The 17,844-nt window shown below is 39.6% G+C and overlaps 1 protein-coding gene across 2 annotated transcripts in view; it reads right to left on the minus strand.

The window, feature by feature from the left end:
* Positions 1–17,844, minus strand: part of LAMA4 (laminin subunit alpha 4) — a 101,549-nt gene that overhangs the window by 42,743 nt on the left and 40,962 nt on the right. For both annotated transcript variants that reach the window (XM_017829548.1, XM_017829537.1), the window contains exons 5-12: positions 14,558–14,772; positions 10,520–10,615; positions 8,498–8,649; positions 8,246–8,356; positions 5,166–5,277; positions 2,958–3,131; positions 2,026–2,219; positions 75–191 (exon numbers count right to left, since the gene is read on the minus strand). In XM_017829548.1, coding sequence (XP_017685037.1) covers positions 75–191; positions 2,026–2,219; positions 2,958–3,131; positions 5,166–5,277; positions 8,246–8,356; positions 8,498–8,649; positions 10,520–10,615; positions 14,558–14,772 — 1,171 coding nt within the window. The remainder of the gene's footprint in view (positions 1–74; positions 192–2,025; positions 2,220–2,957; positions 3,132–5,165; positions 5,278–8,245; positions 8,357–8,497; positions 8,650–10,519; positions 10,616–14,557; positions 14,773–17,844) is intronic.

The raw sequence follows: 17,844 nt of genomic DNA on the forward strand, positions 1-17,844 counted from the left end.
AGATTTTTGATTAATGGTCCAAACACATCAAAAAATCAGGACATATTATTTAAACAAGTCACTCAGGCACCTACCTTTATTACTTCACTTAAATCAGAGTTGACCTTTTGTGGTTCTTCCAAAATAGTTGTGGCACTGAGCAAAATGCTGTTCACTTCATCCATTTGCTTTTTTACTTTCTCAAGTTGTTTCTACAAAGAAACCCCAAAACATAAATCACATCCAATACCATTTGTGCATTGATAAAATACAGTGTCAAGTTAATTCAAAAGATAGTGGTGAACTAAACAGATTTTAGACATATCTGAAGTCTGATTTTCCCAGACATCTGTAATAGCTACATATTATAATGTGACTGTGCACTTTTTTGGTTTTGTGAAAGAAATACTGAGTGATTTTTTAAAAAATTTGTTAATTTTATTTTGTATTACAGCATAACCAGTTATTGGAATGAAACATTATTCAGTGCACTGCCAGCAGAGACAAATTAACCAACAATTTTTCATAGTGATCTGGAGATTAGTTTTTTCTGGAGTTTTTTAAAATCTACAGTAGAGTGATCTCTTTTCTTTGTCAGTAGTAAAGCATCTTCCTTCATTGTGAGGAATAATGAAGATCCAACTCGTTAAAAACAGTGAACAAATGCAACTACACACTTCAGGCTTTGCTTTATAAATGTGAGACAAGCTGCAGCTTGGCACTGTAATTATGAAACAATGGAACAACAGAAGAGGCTTTGTACTGAAGGATCACAACCTCTTATGGAAGGATTCATGAGAGCAGCACACCTGATTTCTCTATTGAATCATTAGACCTTCCACATCAGCGTGAACTTCTATCACTGTAAATTTCAGGAGCTCAAAACTCAGCCTCCAACGCTATGAAACCCAGAGGTTGGCCTGAATTTGCAAGATTATTCTTCAAATCACAAAACTGCTCCCTAACCCCCTTCTGCTCCAGAATCCAAATGAATTCAGCCACTAAAATGAAAACAGTTTCCTTCAAATGCTCCCAATTCATTCTCCTTGTCGTTTTATTCTTTGCTGAAAAAATAAATGAAAAGTTTTACATGGGATATTCTGGTTTTGCATTCCTTAAAGGAAACTTAGGAAAACGGGGAAAGAGTCACAGAACTTCTGGGAAGAGAAAAAATACTCTTTTTTTATATGGTTGATGGATTGGGTACTTTCCTGGGATAAGAGGCTTGAAAATTCAATTTCCTCATCAGCCATATGGGATTTGAACCTAATACCACCACTTAGAGGCAAACATGCCCCACTTCCATGCTGTAGGGGACAGATCTCCTCTGAGCTCTCCTCTGGAACTATTTATTTGAACAGGCCATAGGGGAAAACTGCTGTATCCTTATAACTAATCTGTTCACCAAGCACGTAGGAAGCCCAATTTTAAGGTACCTATTGTGCAGCAGTTAGACAATGGATTTATGCATGAAGGTGCAAGGACCACCATCTGCTCTTCCTGAAAAAGTGGTGATGCATTTTGTTTAAAGAGGATCAGAGAGAAAGTATGGGTGAGACAGTATGAATGAACTCAGACCAGGGCACAAATGCAGCGCAGAGTCTTTATAAATAATTGTTATCATAGAATATAATTACTTTTGTGAGCATGAGGTCCTTTCACATTATAAGTCAGTACATAATAGGTGAAACAATCCCAGCACAATATTTATAGCAGCCATGCTACATGATATTTCAAGCTTCCTGTGTTTTACTGTAATATGCCTTCCAAGGGTAGGCATAAGTATCCATCTCTTCCTTGGTCTGATGAGACATGACATGCCAAAATTTGTCATTTATTGTCACTCCACAAATAAATAAAAGTACCTTGAACTTTCACAACTTGTTTCTTAGAATTGAAGAGTCAAACTCATCCTGCTGACTGGTCCAAGAAATTCTTTTTTGGTGTGGTGATTCCTGAGTTTAACTTATGTTCAGTCTACTACTTTAAGCAATGGCAGAGATTGAGCATTTGCAGACAAGTTGTGATAAATGTACTGCACATTACCTCACGCCTTTGGAGACTGGCTGTGTTTTCCTTATTTATATCCTCCGTTTGTAAAACATAGTCAAGTGCCTGGTCTAATGCCTCCTCCAGATCTGACAGCTTCACATCCTGTTCGCTGAGCTGCTCTAGCACGTCAGATACTAGGGATCTGGTGTCATTGTACTTCTCATGAAACGCTTCAATTTGCTGTAGCACTAGGAGAAAAATAACAGGCCAATAAATCCAAAGCTTGCATGTCTGACAAAACTTACCTATACAACAATTTCTGTTGCTATTACTCAGGCAACAGTAAAACACATTTTGTAAAGCTCACTTTTGAGATCATACACTTAGATTTTAATTTTCCTTCCTCTTTTGAAAAGGAAAGATGCCTCTCATTTCCCTCTTATTTTAATCCTATTAATTTCCCCTCTGAAGTAGAAGTCCTTAAAAGAAACTAGGTCTATCTTTCCTTGCTTTTTATTTGTTTTTCATTGTCAAAACCTAGGCAGACTATTCTGGAGAAGACAGTCCTTAAGCCTCACATTCTGACTCATGTTCACTAAGCTGTGAGAACTAGACTGCCACTCTTTCCTATGCCAGCAGTTTTTCTCTCTCTACTGGAGTTTGCTGTCCCCATGGCAGAGCTGGAGGGGAAAAGACATTCACATGAGCAATTCCAGTCCTGTCATGAACCTTCTCTAAGCATCTGTTGTTGAGGTACTGCAATGCACAGGCACACGTAGATCTTTTTCTCCCCATTCTGCCATGGGGAGCAGCAAGCATCAGCAAACTTGGAGCAGGCATTTTGAAGCAGCAGCATGTCCAGCACACCAGTTAGTGCTTGCCAAATGCCTGTCTGTTCTCCCCAAGGGCTCAGCAGTACACCCAGAGCTGCCCACCCCGTGCCAGCTGTGCAACATGTGGGTGAATGGAAAAGACTGAAAACTTACACTTCTCTGCTGCATTTTCCTCTTCATCTGCAAGTTGCCTTTGATTAGTGAAAGGCTTACGACGTTTGATCTCCTTCAGCATCTCCTCAGCCACACTTTGCTTCTGGGCAACTTCTTCAGGGCTCAGCTCTTGTTGTTGTTGAATTACGAGGTATTTTGACTTGCTGCTGATTTCTGGGGGGAAAAAGGAACAGATGGTCAATTCACTGTGTCTACAGAGAAGTAAATAATGTGGAGTACTTTTACTTTTGTGAATCCAGATCATGCTGTAGGCAAAAGAAAGTTTTAATTATCTTCAACTCTATGGTAGATAATTATTATGTTTAATCCAGTTTTAAAATTAAACCTGTAAAAAACACACTTTCTGGCATATGTGGAGGTCTCATCAGAAGAGGATGAGATTAAGCAGGCATGGGATGTGTGCATTATTTGGCTTGGCAGTTCTTATAGGGTGGAATCATCATTTTATTTTGAGTTCTGTGGCATGTAGCTGGCTGGGGCTTTTATCTGGGACTGTGGTTTTTAAGTGTTGCTGCAAAAATGTTATGTGTACTAAACAACTATGGTAAGGAGAAGTGTTATGTTTATTAAATAACAACAGTGGTAAGGAGACTGAAGTAACTTCTTTTTCCATCTAAAGAAGTTTGAGGCACCTTAAAGAGGTATACTGCCTTGCTGGTTTGGAGATAGATACTATTTCAAGGTTTTGAAACAGTTCAGAACTGTTCAACACTGTTGGATCCCTGCAGCTAAATTGAGTTTACCAATCCCCAGTGTAAGCATTACAAAGTTTACCCATTTCTCACTCCCTGTCCTCGAATACAAATCACCACCTCTTTTGTACCCTGTGATGTGCATGCCTTTGGCTTGTATTTATCACTAATTTTGTGGATAACCAGAGCTGGCAAAACCAGCAATATGTATCTGTAAGATTTTTTATAAAAGATAGATGTGTAACTGTGGCACCACTTATTCTTTGGCAGAGTGTCTCTGCATGCATTTTCTTGCTGTACCCTAAGCCCATTAGTGAAGCTTTAAAGGCTCATACTGAGCACTAACTGATCATGACCAGGGGCTCCATGGATTTCTTTTTCCTTGTGCTGGCACACACACATTCTCTTCAGTAAAGAGTGGTTTGCCTTGTACAGGGTGATGCCTCTGTAGAATAATAGTTTCCATCATGGTGGAAAACCTACTTGTTTCCAACTGTTTTCACTCTCTTTATTCATAGCCATAGATGTTGCTTCTTCTATAACAGCTTAAACTGATTGTGTTATTTGTGTGCTGAACTAGATACATATCTGCCTTATGCAGTTCCTCCTGCCCCAAATCAATTAATGATGTAACAGGATGATCCACAGACATGGATCACGACTGTTAGTGATATACAACGAGGCTCATGCTGATGCTTATACTCAATAATTGTAAAAATAGAATGTGACAAATGACCAAGCAGCCAATGACATCTAGCATTAGATGTGAAAGGAGGTAGTACAAATGTAACATCCTATGAGACTGGTATTAGCCTGCCTCTTTTGTGTGGTGGGATATATGAACCACGTTTGCTGAAATAAAGTAGTGGTTGGAGCACTCGTGGAGGTAAGGAAAGCAAGGATAACAGCTGATATGTAACCACTCTTTCTTACACAAGTTGCCACATAGCTTGCAATAACTGCTAAGATAGAACTACTCAGGTCTATTAATCAAATATTTCCATTGGAAAAGGACTCTTTAACCTCAACTACCAGTCTATTCTATTCTGGTGCCATAGACAGCTTTTGTATACTGTTAGATTTGCTGAAGCCTGGGAAAACCCATGTGTTCTATAGCGGGATGGAGGCTTTCATGATGCAGCTGTACAGAGGACAGCGATATTTTTGAGTACATTCATTTTGGGTTTTATTGCTTTCTGTAGGTATTGAAGAAGAGGCTGTAATTGGTTTAGTCTCATTTTTATATATGAGGATGATAAGAATATGTCATAGATATTCCAGATGAAGATGATTATCTCTGACTAGGAAATCTTTTTTAAGTGCAGCTGTGCTTGGGAAGTGTTTACTGTTGTCATAAATTACATACTGTCCTATATATCGAAGGATAAACCCTTTGATATGTAGGACAGTAAAAATTCTTGAAGATTCACTAACACATGAAGGTTTCATTAATACATTCTTGACACTGAGCTGAGCCAGAAAGAAATCTATTTACCTTCAATGTTATCTCTCATGTTATTGAGCTGCTGCACAAGCTGAGTAGCACGGTTGTTGGTCTCTATGGTTTCCTTCTGTACCAATAAGCCTTTGCTGGATGCTTCACTTCCCTATGAATAAAACATATGAAGTAAACATTAGATTTCTTTTCAGATGTGAGGATGAAGAGTATAAACACACATTTTCTTTTCTCCTGATGAGCATGTGGAAGTCCTTTTTATCATATAAAGTGATATTTACAAAGGTGCTCAAAGTGCAGATCGGTCTTGTTGATGTTTTCAGAATTGCAGAGTGAGAGATTAAAAGTTGTCCCATATTTATCCATTATTTGCTGCAATAAAATTTTCATAAATTATGTGCAGTTGTAAAATTCCATCTGATGCCTTATTTTGCTGGGTATGGCATCTCTGAGTAGGCATATAGAATGAAGAAGATGTCAAGCCCACAATCATTTGCAGATCAGTGTCTTCCTCAAGTGAGGTCCCGAGAGCTGAATCTTTTTCGAAGTAAGAAAAAGCATGAGGATTAAAAATACTCTGAAAAGTATAGCCACTCTCCTATACTACTGTGTTGGAGGTTGCACTCTGCATTTTGTTCCCTTATAGGTAAGGGAAACAGAGAGCTACCATATCATAGTCATCTTCTTTTCAAGAAGGTTGCTGAGTTTGGGAGTCTTTAGACTTAATTTTCTATGTTACTTCCTAGGATAAAGAAAACAACATGACCACTGTGCCGTCAATGTTTCATGGGCCCTTTGGGTGTGGGTGTGTGTAAATCCACACTACATACTTACCAGTGCTAAGGTGTTTGATTCACAGTCTCTGTTGGGGCTGCATCAGCAAAATTTTCAACAGTAAAGCTGCTTTCTGGGTTTAGGGTGCCCTGATACCTCATAAGGCAGAGGATACTTGGCTGTTGGTATGCTCTCTTTGTATTTATTTGACCCTGCAAGAAGTGCGTTCTGGCTGCAGGTTCAGCGCTGAAATCAGCCTTCTCCCACATTTTCACATGGGGTTTGCGGAGGCCCCAGGTGGCATTTGAAGGCAGGGCCAGGGTAGCCAGCACTGCTAAGAGGGATGGGCATACTGATAAAACAAATGTAAAAGTTAGTAGTAAGGGTTCTGGTGCATGTCTGCCAAACATTCAGGATCAAGCTACGTGCTGTTTTACTCAAAGCTCATCCCATGCAGATTCAAGGAGCTACAGGTCACATTTACTCTTCTCATTTAGCAGGAGGTTTTGCCTGCAGTTGGTGCATTCATCCTGACTTTGGGGTTTAGATCAGAATCTGCAGCAACACCTGAGACATGGGAACATGCGTTTGAAGTGCTCCGAACAGAAAATGCTGCATATCTCTGCAAAATCCACTGAAGGCCCTACCACCCATTTTCCACTAAAGAGCCTTGAAAGAGCACAAAGTTCAATATATTCAGAGTTATTATTGTGCTCTTCCTCCCACTCTTAGAGTCTGGGGCCGTTATTTCCCTGCCTTTGCAAGCAATCACGGGTATTGATGTGGAACAAGCATTAGGAGTAACAAGGGAGAAAAGACCAGAGGAAACACAATGTATTTGTTCAAGGACAATAAAATTAAGGCATGAGCTCAGAAATCCCCAGATAGTACTGAAAATGTAATGTTATTATCCAAATTCACTAAATATTCATAGAAAACCTAATACCTTAATCATCTGACTCACCAACTACATAGAGGGACACTGAGGCATGTGAGCTCTGACAGATATTCACAGATACAGAGCTCTGTGTGTGAGCTGATTTAATCAAAGCTCTCTTGAGCACAGATGTAGTCTGTATCATTCCTAGGTGCCCTTTATACTAAGTTAACTAAACTGTTGACTAAAAACACCCAAACTCAAATTTTCTCTTTTGCTTTCCTTTGTGTTGTTTTTTTTTTCTCCCTACTTGCTCCTGTATTTGAGTTTTAGTTTAAGGTATAATTTTAATTTGTCTTGTGAAAGAATTGGTATAGTGAATATAAGGTCTGGCATTTTGCAATAAGCATGAAATATAATCTAGTACTACTACAGATGTGGTTATCTCTGATAATAGCATAGAGTGATGTATTTTACTAATATATATATCTATCTATCTTAGCAACAGAAAGATGTTTAATATTATCTTTTTAAAATAGAGAAGCAGTTCTGAACCCTATTTTTTCTCTTAACATATAACATAACAGTATCCTTCTAGGGTGCAATGATAGTGTTGTGGGATCTGAGAGCAGATAACTTTAATTTTATATAACTGGCAATTTGATATGGATGCAACATTTATGACTACAATTGTGTTAAAAATAACTTGAGCGCTGATCAGGTTCCCATCTCAGTGGATATATGAAAAACCTTATAAATTGGCAGGTTTATAATATATTTTGAAATGTTTAATTGTGGCTAATTTAGTTTTATGAGAGCATACACGTAAAATAGATATAGTACAAATGCTTCCAAAGTCAATCTGAATTAGACAGTGTCGGTTACTTCATTTAACTAGAAAATAAAATGTGAAAGAGAAAGGCAGTGTGTATCTCAGATCAAACATTGTGTAGGGGGTAAGTGGGAACCCAGATCTGAGGAGAAGCTTTTTGTGATTGATGTCAAACCTCCAACCACACTCAACACACTTTGGCCTTACCTCCTTCCTTTTCTGTGAAGAAGACTTGATAGGTCATTTATGCTTTTAATTCAGAGTTAAACTATAAAGCTAGAAATAGAAGGTTCTCCCAACTGTCTTTCAGGGCACATCCACTCTTGTTTGGTGAACGCAGAGATTCAGACTAGGTGTTAGGAAACATTTTTTTGTTATGAGGGGTCAAACACTGGAACGGATTTCACAGAGAAGTGGTCGATGCCCCGTGTCTGTCAGAGTTTAAGAAGCATTTGTACAATGCCCTTAATAATATGCTTTAGCTTTTGGTCAGCCCTGTATTGCTCAGGCAGTTGGACTAGGTGATCATTGTAGGTGCCTTCCAACTGGAACTACTCTATGCAAGCCTTTTATGCCAAGAGGTAACTATGGCAATGTGCAAACTCTCAGAGTTTTGGCAGGAGGCTATAAACAAACCTGTTCATCAAGTGTTGCTGCTTCTCTCAGGAGGTCATTCATTTCATCTGCAGCGTCTTCGACCTGGATACTCCAAAGCACAACATGGCTCTTCTTTTTGGACATTGCCTCCTGCATGTGGGGATAAAAAGTCAGTGCATCTGAAAAAAACCTATTTCTCTAGTGAGGGCAGGGATTGAAATTTACAGGAGTGGAGTGGAAATTCAAAGATTCAAATTATATTAAAAAAAAAAATGTCATCAATGTTTGTACCTGGAGATGGGTGGTAGTGAGGTTCAAGTCATTCAAGCGCTTTTGAGCTGCAAGACCTGTAGAAATGCTCAGTAAAGTCGATTTGCTTTCATCGATAGCCAGAACTGATAACCGGATGTCATCTGTCAAATCCCAAATACATTTATCGCAGCCTGGTAAGAAAATAAGAAAGCATATTTTTTCTTTAATGTTTGTGTCAATTAACAGCAAATATCCTAAATTCACGTTATAAATTCATTTTATAGTGCTCTTGAACTGTGGCATTCCCTCTCTTCATCATTGATGGATCCTGATGGATACCCATCTTTTTTTCACTTTCATCCACCTACTTCCAAGGTCCCACAGTACAGATATGATATTTCCAGCTGAGCAGCACCAGATGGAACTGCTCAAAGGGGCTGCCACAGCAATTCTGTAATCAGTAGGGAGAGAGGGAGAGGTATTTCCTGGCTATTCCCTAGGCTCTGCATGTTTGTGGCCTGAAGAATAACAGATGAGGGTCAAAAAAACCCCTGCGTTTTTTCAGAACCCAAACCTCTGTATTTAAAATTCAGTGGTATGAGAAGTAAAGATGTCCAGCACATGGGCTTTTGACTGCCTATTTGATTAGGAAGGCAGTTTCGAAAACCACAGTTATAACATGCCTGAAAAGTGCTTGTGCAGAACTATACCCTTGTTCCTGCTGAATGATTCCAATGCCACCTTGTTTTTAGTAATATTGGTGTCATCACTAAGCGCAAGAGACCTAGGTGAATGTGAAACACAGATTCCTACAGACATTTTTCCTTGATATTCTAGCAGCTCCCAAATGCTTTCCTTCTGGTTGCACTTCAGGAATATGACCCTTCTTGAGAGTCAGTTTAGGATTAATGGTCTGCATTATACCACAGATATAAATATACTAACATTTAAAAAACATCAGTGGTTAGCAATAGTTACAACATAATGCTCCAGGAAACTCTCCGGGTTTCCTATCAGAACATGGGAGATAGTGTAAAAGCAACTGACTGATGGATATATGTCAAATTGGCAATAGCAACGATCTATATTAGATGTGCTGGTTTTGGCTGGGGTAGGGTTAATTTTCTTCACAGTGCCTAGTAGGGGGCTGTGTTTTGAATTTTTGCTGAACACAGGGTTGATAATATAGAGATATTTTTGTTATTGCTGAGCAGTGCTTACACAGAGCCGAAGCCTTTTCTGCTTTTCGTACTGCTGGTGAGCAGACTTGGGCTGTGCTGGAAACTGGGAGGAGACACAGGACAGTGATCCCAACTGATCAAAGGAATATTCCATATCATATGACATCATGCTTAGTATATAAAGTAGGGGGAAGAAGGAGGAAGGGAGGTGATGCTTAGAGTGATAGTATTTGTCTTCCAAGTAACTGTTACAGGTGATGGGGCCCTGCTGTCCTGGAAATGGCTGAACTCCCACCTGTCCATGTGAAGCAGTGAATTAATTCCTTGTTTTGCTTTGTTTGCATGCATGGCTTTTGTTTTCCATGTTAAACCATCTTAATTTCAACCCATGATTTTTCTGCCTTTTACCCATTTGATTCTCTCTCTGATCCTGCTGGAGTGAGTGAGTGGCTGTGTGGTACTTGTTTGATGGCTGGGGTTAAACCACAACAGATGTATGACTAGAAACCCATAAATTAAGTTGGAATAGATAAAGTTGTAAGGGCAGTTTTCAGGGCCAAAATATTATTTTGCAGGCACTGTGGTTCAAAGTCTATGGAAATGGTTTTGGTGACATTTTCCTCCCCCTCTGCAGCTTGTACCTGAACATGCAGTCTGTATTGCAGAGTTGGACATACCCATGTACTCTAACAAGTGTGTGAGAACATGCTTAAATACTCAGTCTGCAGGTCCTTCTGTATATTCAGAAATTTAAATGCTCTGTGGGACCAAGGTCAAAGTGGTAAGTCCACTGGAGTACCGAGCTCCCAAGCTAGTATTTGTAAGCTTCTAAGTACATGAACGATATTAATTTTTGGTATTCTCGTGATGATGTTCTTACTGATGGTTGGGCAGTCTGTGTCAGTAGAAGCTTCAGGACTGTCTGCGAGGCATTCTCCAGTCTGGCTGTCACACATTCTCCCTCCACAGTTACATGCTGGGGGAAAAAGAAAGGACATTTGAAAGAATAATCTTCAAAATGTACAACTCCCCTTTCCCCTCCCAAGACTAGTGAAATAATTTTACTTAGGATTGTGCATGGATAGTTAAACCAATATCAAGAACTTCTTGGACTGATTTTCCCTTCAGTATGTAGAAAAAGGTATTTTTTTGCACTATGGTCAAAATGAACCAAATGAAATATAATGTGGAAAACAGAATGAGAACACCTCTGCTGAGATTTCTTGTTCGAAGCCTGGTTACAAGCAGAGTCAGTGAGGCCAGAGTTGCCAAGATGGGTCATTGTGCATCAGCATCTAGAGCGAGTGACGTTTAGGAGATGTGCTAAGAAAAACAGCACAACTAAAGTTAATTATTAGTTACAAGTTTCTCCAAAGCCCTGTAGAATTTATCAGCACTGTGTCAGGCTGTCACCGAAAAGGCTTTGGAGCTATCAAGGATTGATAGTGGACTCCTATTCCATCGTCACGTTGAACATATCAAAAAGTAAATATCTCCTACCACTTACAGTGAAGAATAAATGACATTTTACATTTTTTCAGACTTGAGTAAGTAACATTTTTATTGCCAGCACAAGCAGCTTTTAAAAAAGTCTATTTTTTAATCTAAAGTGTCTCTTTCAAGGTTTAATTGGCCTTTTAAAAAATATATTATTTTAAAGATTAAAGTATTCTTTGAGCACTTTGATACAATTACAAAAACTCAAGCAAAACATAAGAACAGCCACAACTTTTCTGGAATTTGTTTTGTACTTGTGATTCATGGTTTCAGCAGAATCTCATATAACAAAATATTTTACCATCATTTTATTGCAGCCCATTCATTTCTCTCTATTTCTGTATTTACATTGCACATTGCACATTCAAGGAATTATCAGTGAAAATATGTAATACAACTTCAAAGACAACATGATGCAGTAATGTTAGAATAAGTTCGTATAAGTGGACCAGTGTTAGTAGAATTAATCAGTTTTTGTACTATGTAAGAACAGAAATTGGTTATGAATTTTCTGATGCAGTTAGTATTTTGACCTTATCCCAATCTGTATGAACTGGGTGCCTACCAGCTTTTGGATCTACAAGTATTTTTAATTTGCTATTTCTTTTGTTAAGAAGTGAAAGAAAAGTCTCAGTTGAAAGCAGAGATTTCTCTTTGCCTATATCTTGGAAACCAGGTTGCCATGCCCTGATGGCATGATCACAGTTACAAAGTTAAAATTTGGTTGAGATCAGTGCTCAAGTAAATAAAATTGTGTCTTCTTATTTAAATGAATATCTGTTTACAAAAAAAACTTATAGCAAATAAATTTCAAAAGCAGTCCTGACTATTTTTCAACTACTTGTTTAAGAAGTACCACATTTTCAGTAGGGAAATAAGACTTTCAGTGCTACTGTGGTTTACTGGTGGAGAAAGCTTCTGAATTTACCTTTATTTCTGAGGGACATTGTGGAGAGTTTTGAAGTGTGGCTAAAGGATTTCTGGTTAAAAAAGAATTATTTAAAAGCAGTTGAAAACTACTGTACACAGCTACACAGGCTTTATCTTTGTACTCAAAGGAAAAAAAAGATGATCTTAGATGGATAGAGCTGTTTGTTCCTTTAAGTTTTCTGGCCTTTTTTTGTTCTATATACCCTTTGAGATGCTCTGTGTAAACCATATATGCAGATTATCTTGATTCTTCCACTAGTTTAGTTTCTGTATTTTTCAGTTTTAAAGAAGATATTTGTCTCATTTCAGAATCCATTCTAAACAATAGTTTCTAATTGTTCTACAATGCCAAACAAAGTATAAGGTTTCCCTGTAAACTACATGAATAGTTTGAATATCATGGATGTATTGATGTACTGCAATCTCTGCAGTACTGTTAAGTACAGCACATTGTCATGTTCAGCAGAAATTAAGATGAAACAAGAAGTGTGTAATTCTCTGAAACATAATACTGAAAAATCAGGATTTGCTAGAGTGAACTTTAATATTAAATTCACTTCTAAATAGAGAAAAGCTGTAGCTCTCACAACGTATCCAAGTGCCCAAGAATTTTTTATTTTTAGCAAAGACCAAGTACTACAAGGAAATCTGCTAACAAAGAGAATTACCATGTTCATTTGTAGTCTGCATGGAAAGCCTCTACAGAGAAGTCCTGTGCACCTACTTTAGGGCAAAACCAAAAAAACTATACTGAGGTGACAAAAATTTGACTTGAGTTTCAAAACTGTGTGTTCAGAGATGCCTTCCAAAATTATATATCGCATAACCTGTTTAGACACTTGGAATGCCCTGTAATCCTCAGATTTATGGCAAAGCTACTCTTAGGTGTTTGAAGCTTTGCTTTTGCCTATGGCCAGGGCACAATTGTTGCAGTTTGCTGATTTGAAGTTCTGGATGTGTTTCTCCTTCCTCATGGAATTCAGCAGTCACAGATTAGATCCTGTCATTCATTCCTTATGGGAGAACTGCAGTTAAATCATCTCAGGTGAGGTGAATTAGGCAGTGAAGTTCATAAACAAGGTTTCCTTTTGCAATCTCAAAATCACAGAGGGTGCCTAGATCCAGATAGGAGGTGAGTTTTGGGGCATTGTGTTCCCTACAACTGATGTCTTTTTAGCTGTTTTGGATACATGGCTTTGGCTTTTGGGATCACTGTACATGAGCACTATCTCTTCCTGTTCTTGTGAATTTAAACACATGACTAAGTGATGTGAGTTACATCCTGGAGATGAGCACTCAACTTCTGTCACCGGAACATAAAACCAGAAAGGATCAATAGTAATATGATATGGGGTCCCCTACAAATGAAGATAGCAGCACAAGGGATACTTGAGTACTCACAGACTCCATCTTGTGTGTCCAAAAACACATTTAAGCATTTAATAGTAAGGTCGGAAAAAGCTAAGTTCAAGTGGACAGTGAGTTGCAAAAAGGATCAAGACATTGCTAAGGCCCTGAGGCCTGTAGCTCTGTACCCTGAGGTTCTGGAGCACTTCTGAGGTCCAGATTGGGTGAGTGCTTTGTCTGTGTCTTACCTTGGAGTCAGGTGAAGAGCTAGAAGTGATCTATCTCCCCAGTTTGTGTTCTAGTCCTTCAGGGAAAGACCCTGCCATGAGGTTGGGAGGGAGCTCCAAGGTCCTTGCTCTGAGCAGCTGCATTTTGCGATGGCTATTCCTAAGTGCTTTGAAAGAGGATGTAAACTTGTCTCCCAGAGCCAAAGCAAGGACAGAAGGCATGAATTCAAAGGATTGAACTCAGAAATCGGGAGAATAATTATATTAGAGGAGATAAACCTTTGTGAACCCTCTGTACAGGTATGTTTTGGTAAGGTCCTCTGGGTAGCACTGTACCAGACTCTTAAAATACAGTCATTTCTGGTGTGGAAATACCGTAACCAGCAAGATTACACAGACACAAAGGAAATGCAGAATACATTACCAGTGTGGAAACTAGCAGAAAGGGAGTGGGCACTGGGTCAGGGCAGAAGGATGATCCTGTTCCCTTAAAAATACTTTCAAGTCTTTAACCACCATCAGTCTGAGTGGTCATATTGGGCAGCACATGGTGTGGACAAGCATAAAGGTGAAGTCTCTGTCCAAAGAAAGCTTAGACATCCTTATTTAAAACAAGATTCAGGAGGACACAACAGTGCCTACATTAATTCTGCCCAGGCACTAAAGGTTTTGGACTCTGGGATCTGAGACTTGTTCATGGGCACTGAAAAGAGATATTTCCCTGCCACTGAGAATGACTCAAGCTGAATAGGCATCCAAATTATCCCGACCAGGCAGATGGCTGGGAGCACTGCCTGCCTCCCAGGGCCACGAATATCTTCTAACTGCTTCACATATCTCTGGTATTTGGGAGATCATCCATAGATCATGCTGTGCTGCCTTTTGCTCAGCTCTGCTGGACTAAACTGAGACAATACCTGTACAGTTTTTAGCAAATCTGGCATCCCCATAGTAACCCGGAGCACATCGTTCGCACTTGAACCCGCTGGTGTTGTGCAGGCAGTTGCGGCACTGGCCAGTCACTTCATCGCAGTCTTCAAAAATCATGTTTGGATCTGAGTTGCCATTGCAGTCACATTTTTTACAAGTGCTTCCAATTAGCAAAGGGTTCCCATAGTAACCAGGGGCACACCTGAAAGGCAGAACAAACCTGTCAGGGACAAGCAATGACATTCCCATCTGCAGTACCATTTTTTCTGACCATATTTATGTTACCAGAAATTGATGACTGTCAGCAGCTACTAATGGACAGGAGGCAAATTAGGAGCTGTATTTCTGCAGAGATTGCTTTGTACTCTAATCTCAATCCATATAATTATATATTTTTCCCTTCTTGAACACCCCTGGTATTTCATACACACCAGTCTGCATTGATTTACTTTTTCTGTGTGTCTTTAGCAGTGAAATTATTTGTTCTCTATTGTTTTAAAATCTGTGACAGAATGACCTTGGCAGAGAAGCAGCTATACAGTGTTTATTTTGGTCTCTTTCAGCTTTGGATCTCACCAACTATATTGTGTTATATAGGAAACTGGGGTAAGAGACAGCATTTCATGATGCTGAAACTCAGAGGAAGCTCAGACTTATTTCTATTATAAATGTACATAAAAAGTACTGAGCAGGAAAGATTTATAGAAATACTTCTATGGTGATGTATTGGGGTGGTTTCTGGTTTTTGCAAAACAGAACAGGCACTGAACCAGACTGCGTTTTTCAGATCTGTTTGATGTTGTCCTGCTGGATGAGGGCAAAAGGCTGAGAGCAGCCAGCAGCCTGGGAAGGGAGGATTCCTCTGTTGGTTTTCAGAGGGAGAGAGGGAGGTGCATACCAAGCACCACAGGGAAGGCCTGAAATGGGTCCAAATTGCTTATTGTGTTTTGGCATGTTTGGGAAGCATTTCAGCTGAGAACTTTCTACAGCTTAAAATGGAAGAGATGTTGAAACTGTGGTGGTTTTTGAGACCCTAGACAAACCAGTGATATGAACCATTCCTGGGTGACTGGTGGCCCTAAGCTAAGAGGTAGTTACATACTTGGTCATCATTTGGGAAAAAAGTGTCTCAATCAGAGATGTTTCTGTTGATATCAGGGAGTGTCCTTAATCCTACAAGCAAGAGGAGCTTTTGCAAAACAACCAGCGAGGCAAAGAGAACTGGTACTGGTGTGAGCATGGAGCAGTGCGTGGGAGCAAATCCTCAAGAAAGGGATTTGCTGAAGGATCTGGCAGCTGAAGCAGCATGGAGCAGTGTCTGATGGACTGGAGGGGTCAGCTAGAAGGACAAGGGCAACCCACACTGTTCATGGTGTTACTGCACGGTGGCAGGAGGGCCCATGACCCAGAAGCCTGGGCCACAGAGATCAGGGACTTACACCCCCAAACTGGAAATGAAGAATTACAGCAGGGAGGGGAATAACTAGCTGGTGTAGCAATTGCTGGCTGAAGAAATTGGAGACTTGGATAGTTGCTGCAATGTCTTAGGAAAGGAGTGCCTGTTGTAGTTCATTCTGTTTTATCACCATATTGTCCTTTTCTTCCACCCATGAAGTCCTGTTTAACATGCTGTTTGTTCTGCTGTTGGTGGTGGGGAGGGTGAGCACTCAGGCAGTTCAGTTAAATTTTCCCAGATTCTGGCTTGGTACCTGAACCAAGGTCTCTTTTCTCCTAAAATCTGAACATAGTCACATTCAGGTTATGCCATGTCTGAACAATGAAAATGTAGGAGATCTGATACAAGAATTGAGGTTTGATCTGTTCTTACTTTTGCTAATTTTTTTTTAATAAAAAAGTAATTTCCTCAACACCGCTTTGTTCATGTTCCAGTCCTGAACACCCACAGTAAAAACACATAAAATTTTAAGCATCTTAATATAAACCACTTGGCTGCCTCAAATACTGCTTTTGTCAATGACAAAGGCTCTTTTTGTATCTTTGCAGTACTGCCAGAATCTTTGGTGCAGATTTTATCGTGTGGGTGACCCAGATGTAAAGAATAAAAGTGACTGGGAGTTCTGTGCATCCCTTGAAGAACTGTGAATGCTAAACTGCGTGCAGAGTGTAATTTATCTGACTTTGGTGAAGTCACTGCCCATTCCTGTGGGAGTTAGAGCAGGCAGCAATGGGTAAAGCTACTATTTAATCATGCCAAAAGTCTTGCTATGATTTGCTGATATTTCAGCCAATGTGAGACTGTAGTATTTTTCCAAATTTCAGAATTTCAGAATGTTTATGAAGCTTTATCAAGGAAAAAAACCCTCTGCGTCATTGCTGGTTTTTTTTTTTTCCTTTTTGTTTGTTTTAATCTGTAGATGCATTTGATTTATTATGAACTATATAATCTTGAAGGGTTTGGTTTTGGTTTACTGTAGTTAGATATTTTCCAAATGATCATCTGTCTAATGTGGCCACCAAGTCACAGAGGCCACTGAGCAGGGCTGGGGCCAGACCAGCCTTTTTCCTACTGCTAGCCAGCATCTACCAAAGACAGTGTGCTATCCTCTTCAGGCCTGCAATGTCTGCCCTCTCACTGGGACAAAGTAATTTTCCCTTCCTTCTTTGCTGATATATATCGTTCAATTCACTTGCCAGGAATGTAGTGGACATTTCCTCACATCCTCACAGATACGTTTTGTAAGTGCTGCTTTTTATGACCACCTGAGGCACTGGAACAGGTTGCCCAGAGAAGTTGTGGATGCTCCATCCCTGGAGGTGTTCAAGCCCAGGTTGGATGGGGCCTCGAGCAACCTGGTGTATTGGTAGATGTCCCTGCCCATGGCAGGGGGTTGGAACTAGATGATCTTTAAGATCCCTCAAAACCGGAACTATTGTGTGAGTCTATAACTCATTTTATTGTATTTTCTCATCTGGAGCAGCTGTTTAAAACAAAAAGAGAAGCTTTAAGAGCTGAAATTTAATGTGGTACTTTCCCCTCCCCCTTTGCCACTCAGGTCATCTCATAGGGCTGAGGCACGTGGCCTCTTTTGAATAATGAGTAGCATGTGAGAAGAGCAGAGGTCATTGACGGAAAACATACTGGTCCATCTCTGCACTTTATGTCCTGCAAAAATTTAGAGGCCTGAAGTAAATGTCTTTTCCTACATTGTATCATTAAATGACTTTTTGTTGCTAACAAGGGATGTTTCCTCTCCCATAATAAAACTGCTAAGCTATCTTTGTTTCATTTTGCAGCCGTAGTTTCTTCCTGTAA

The sequence above is a fragment of the Lepidothrix coronata genome, unplaced genomic scaffold, assembly GCF_001604755.1.
Source record: "Lepidothrix coronata isolate B3197 unplaced genomic scaffold, Lepidothrix_coronata-1.0 Scaffold5, whole genome shotgun sequence".
In the NCBI taxonomy this organism is placed as follows: Eukaryota; Metazoa; Chordata; class Aves; order Passeriformes; family Pipridae; genus Lepidothrix; species Lepidothrix coronata.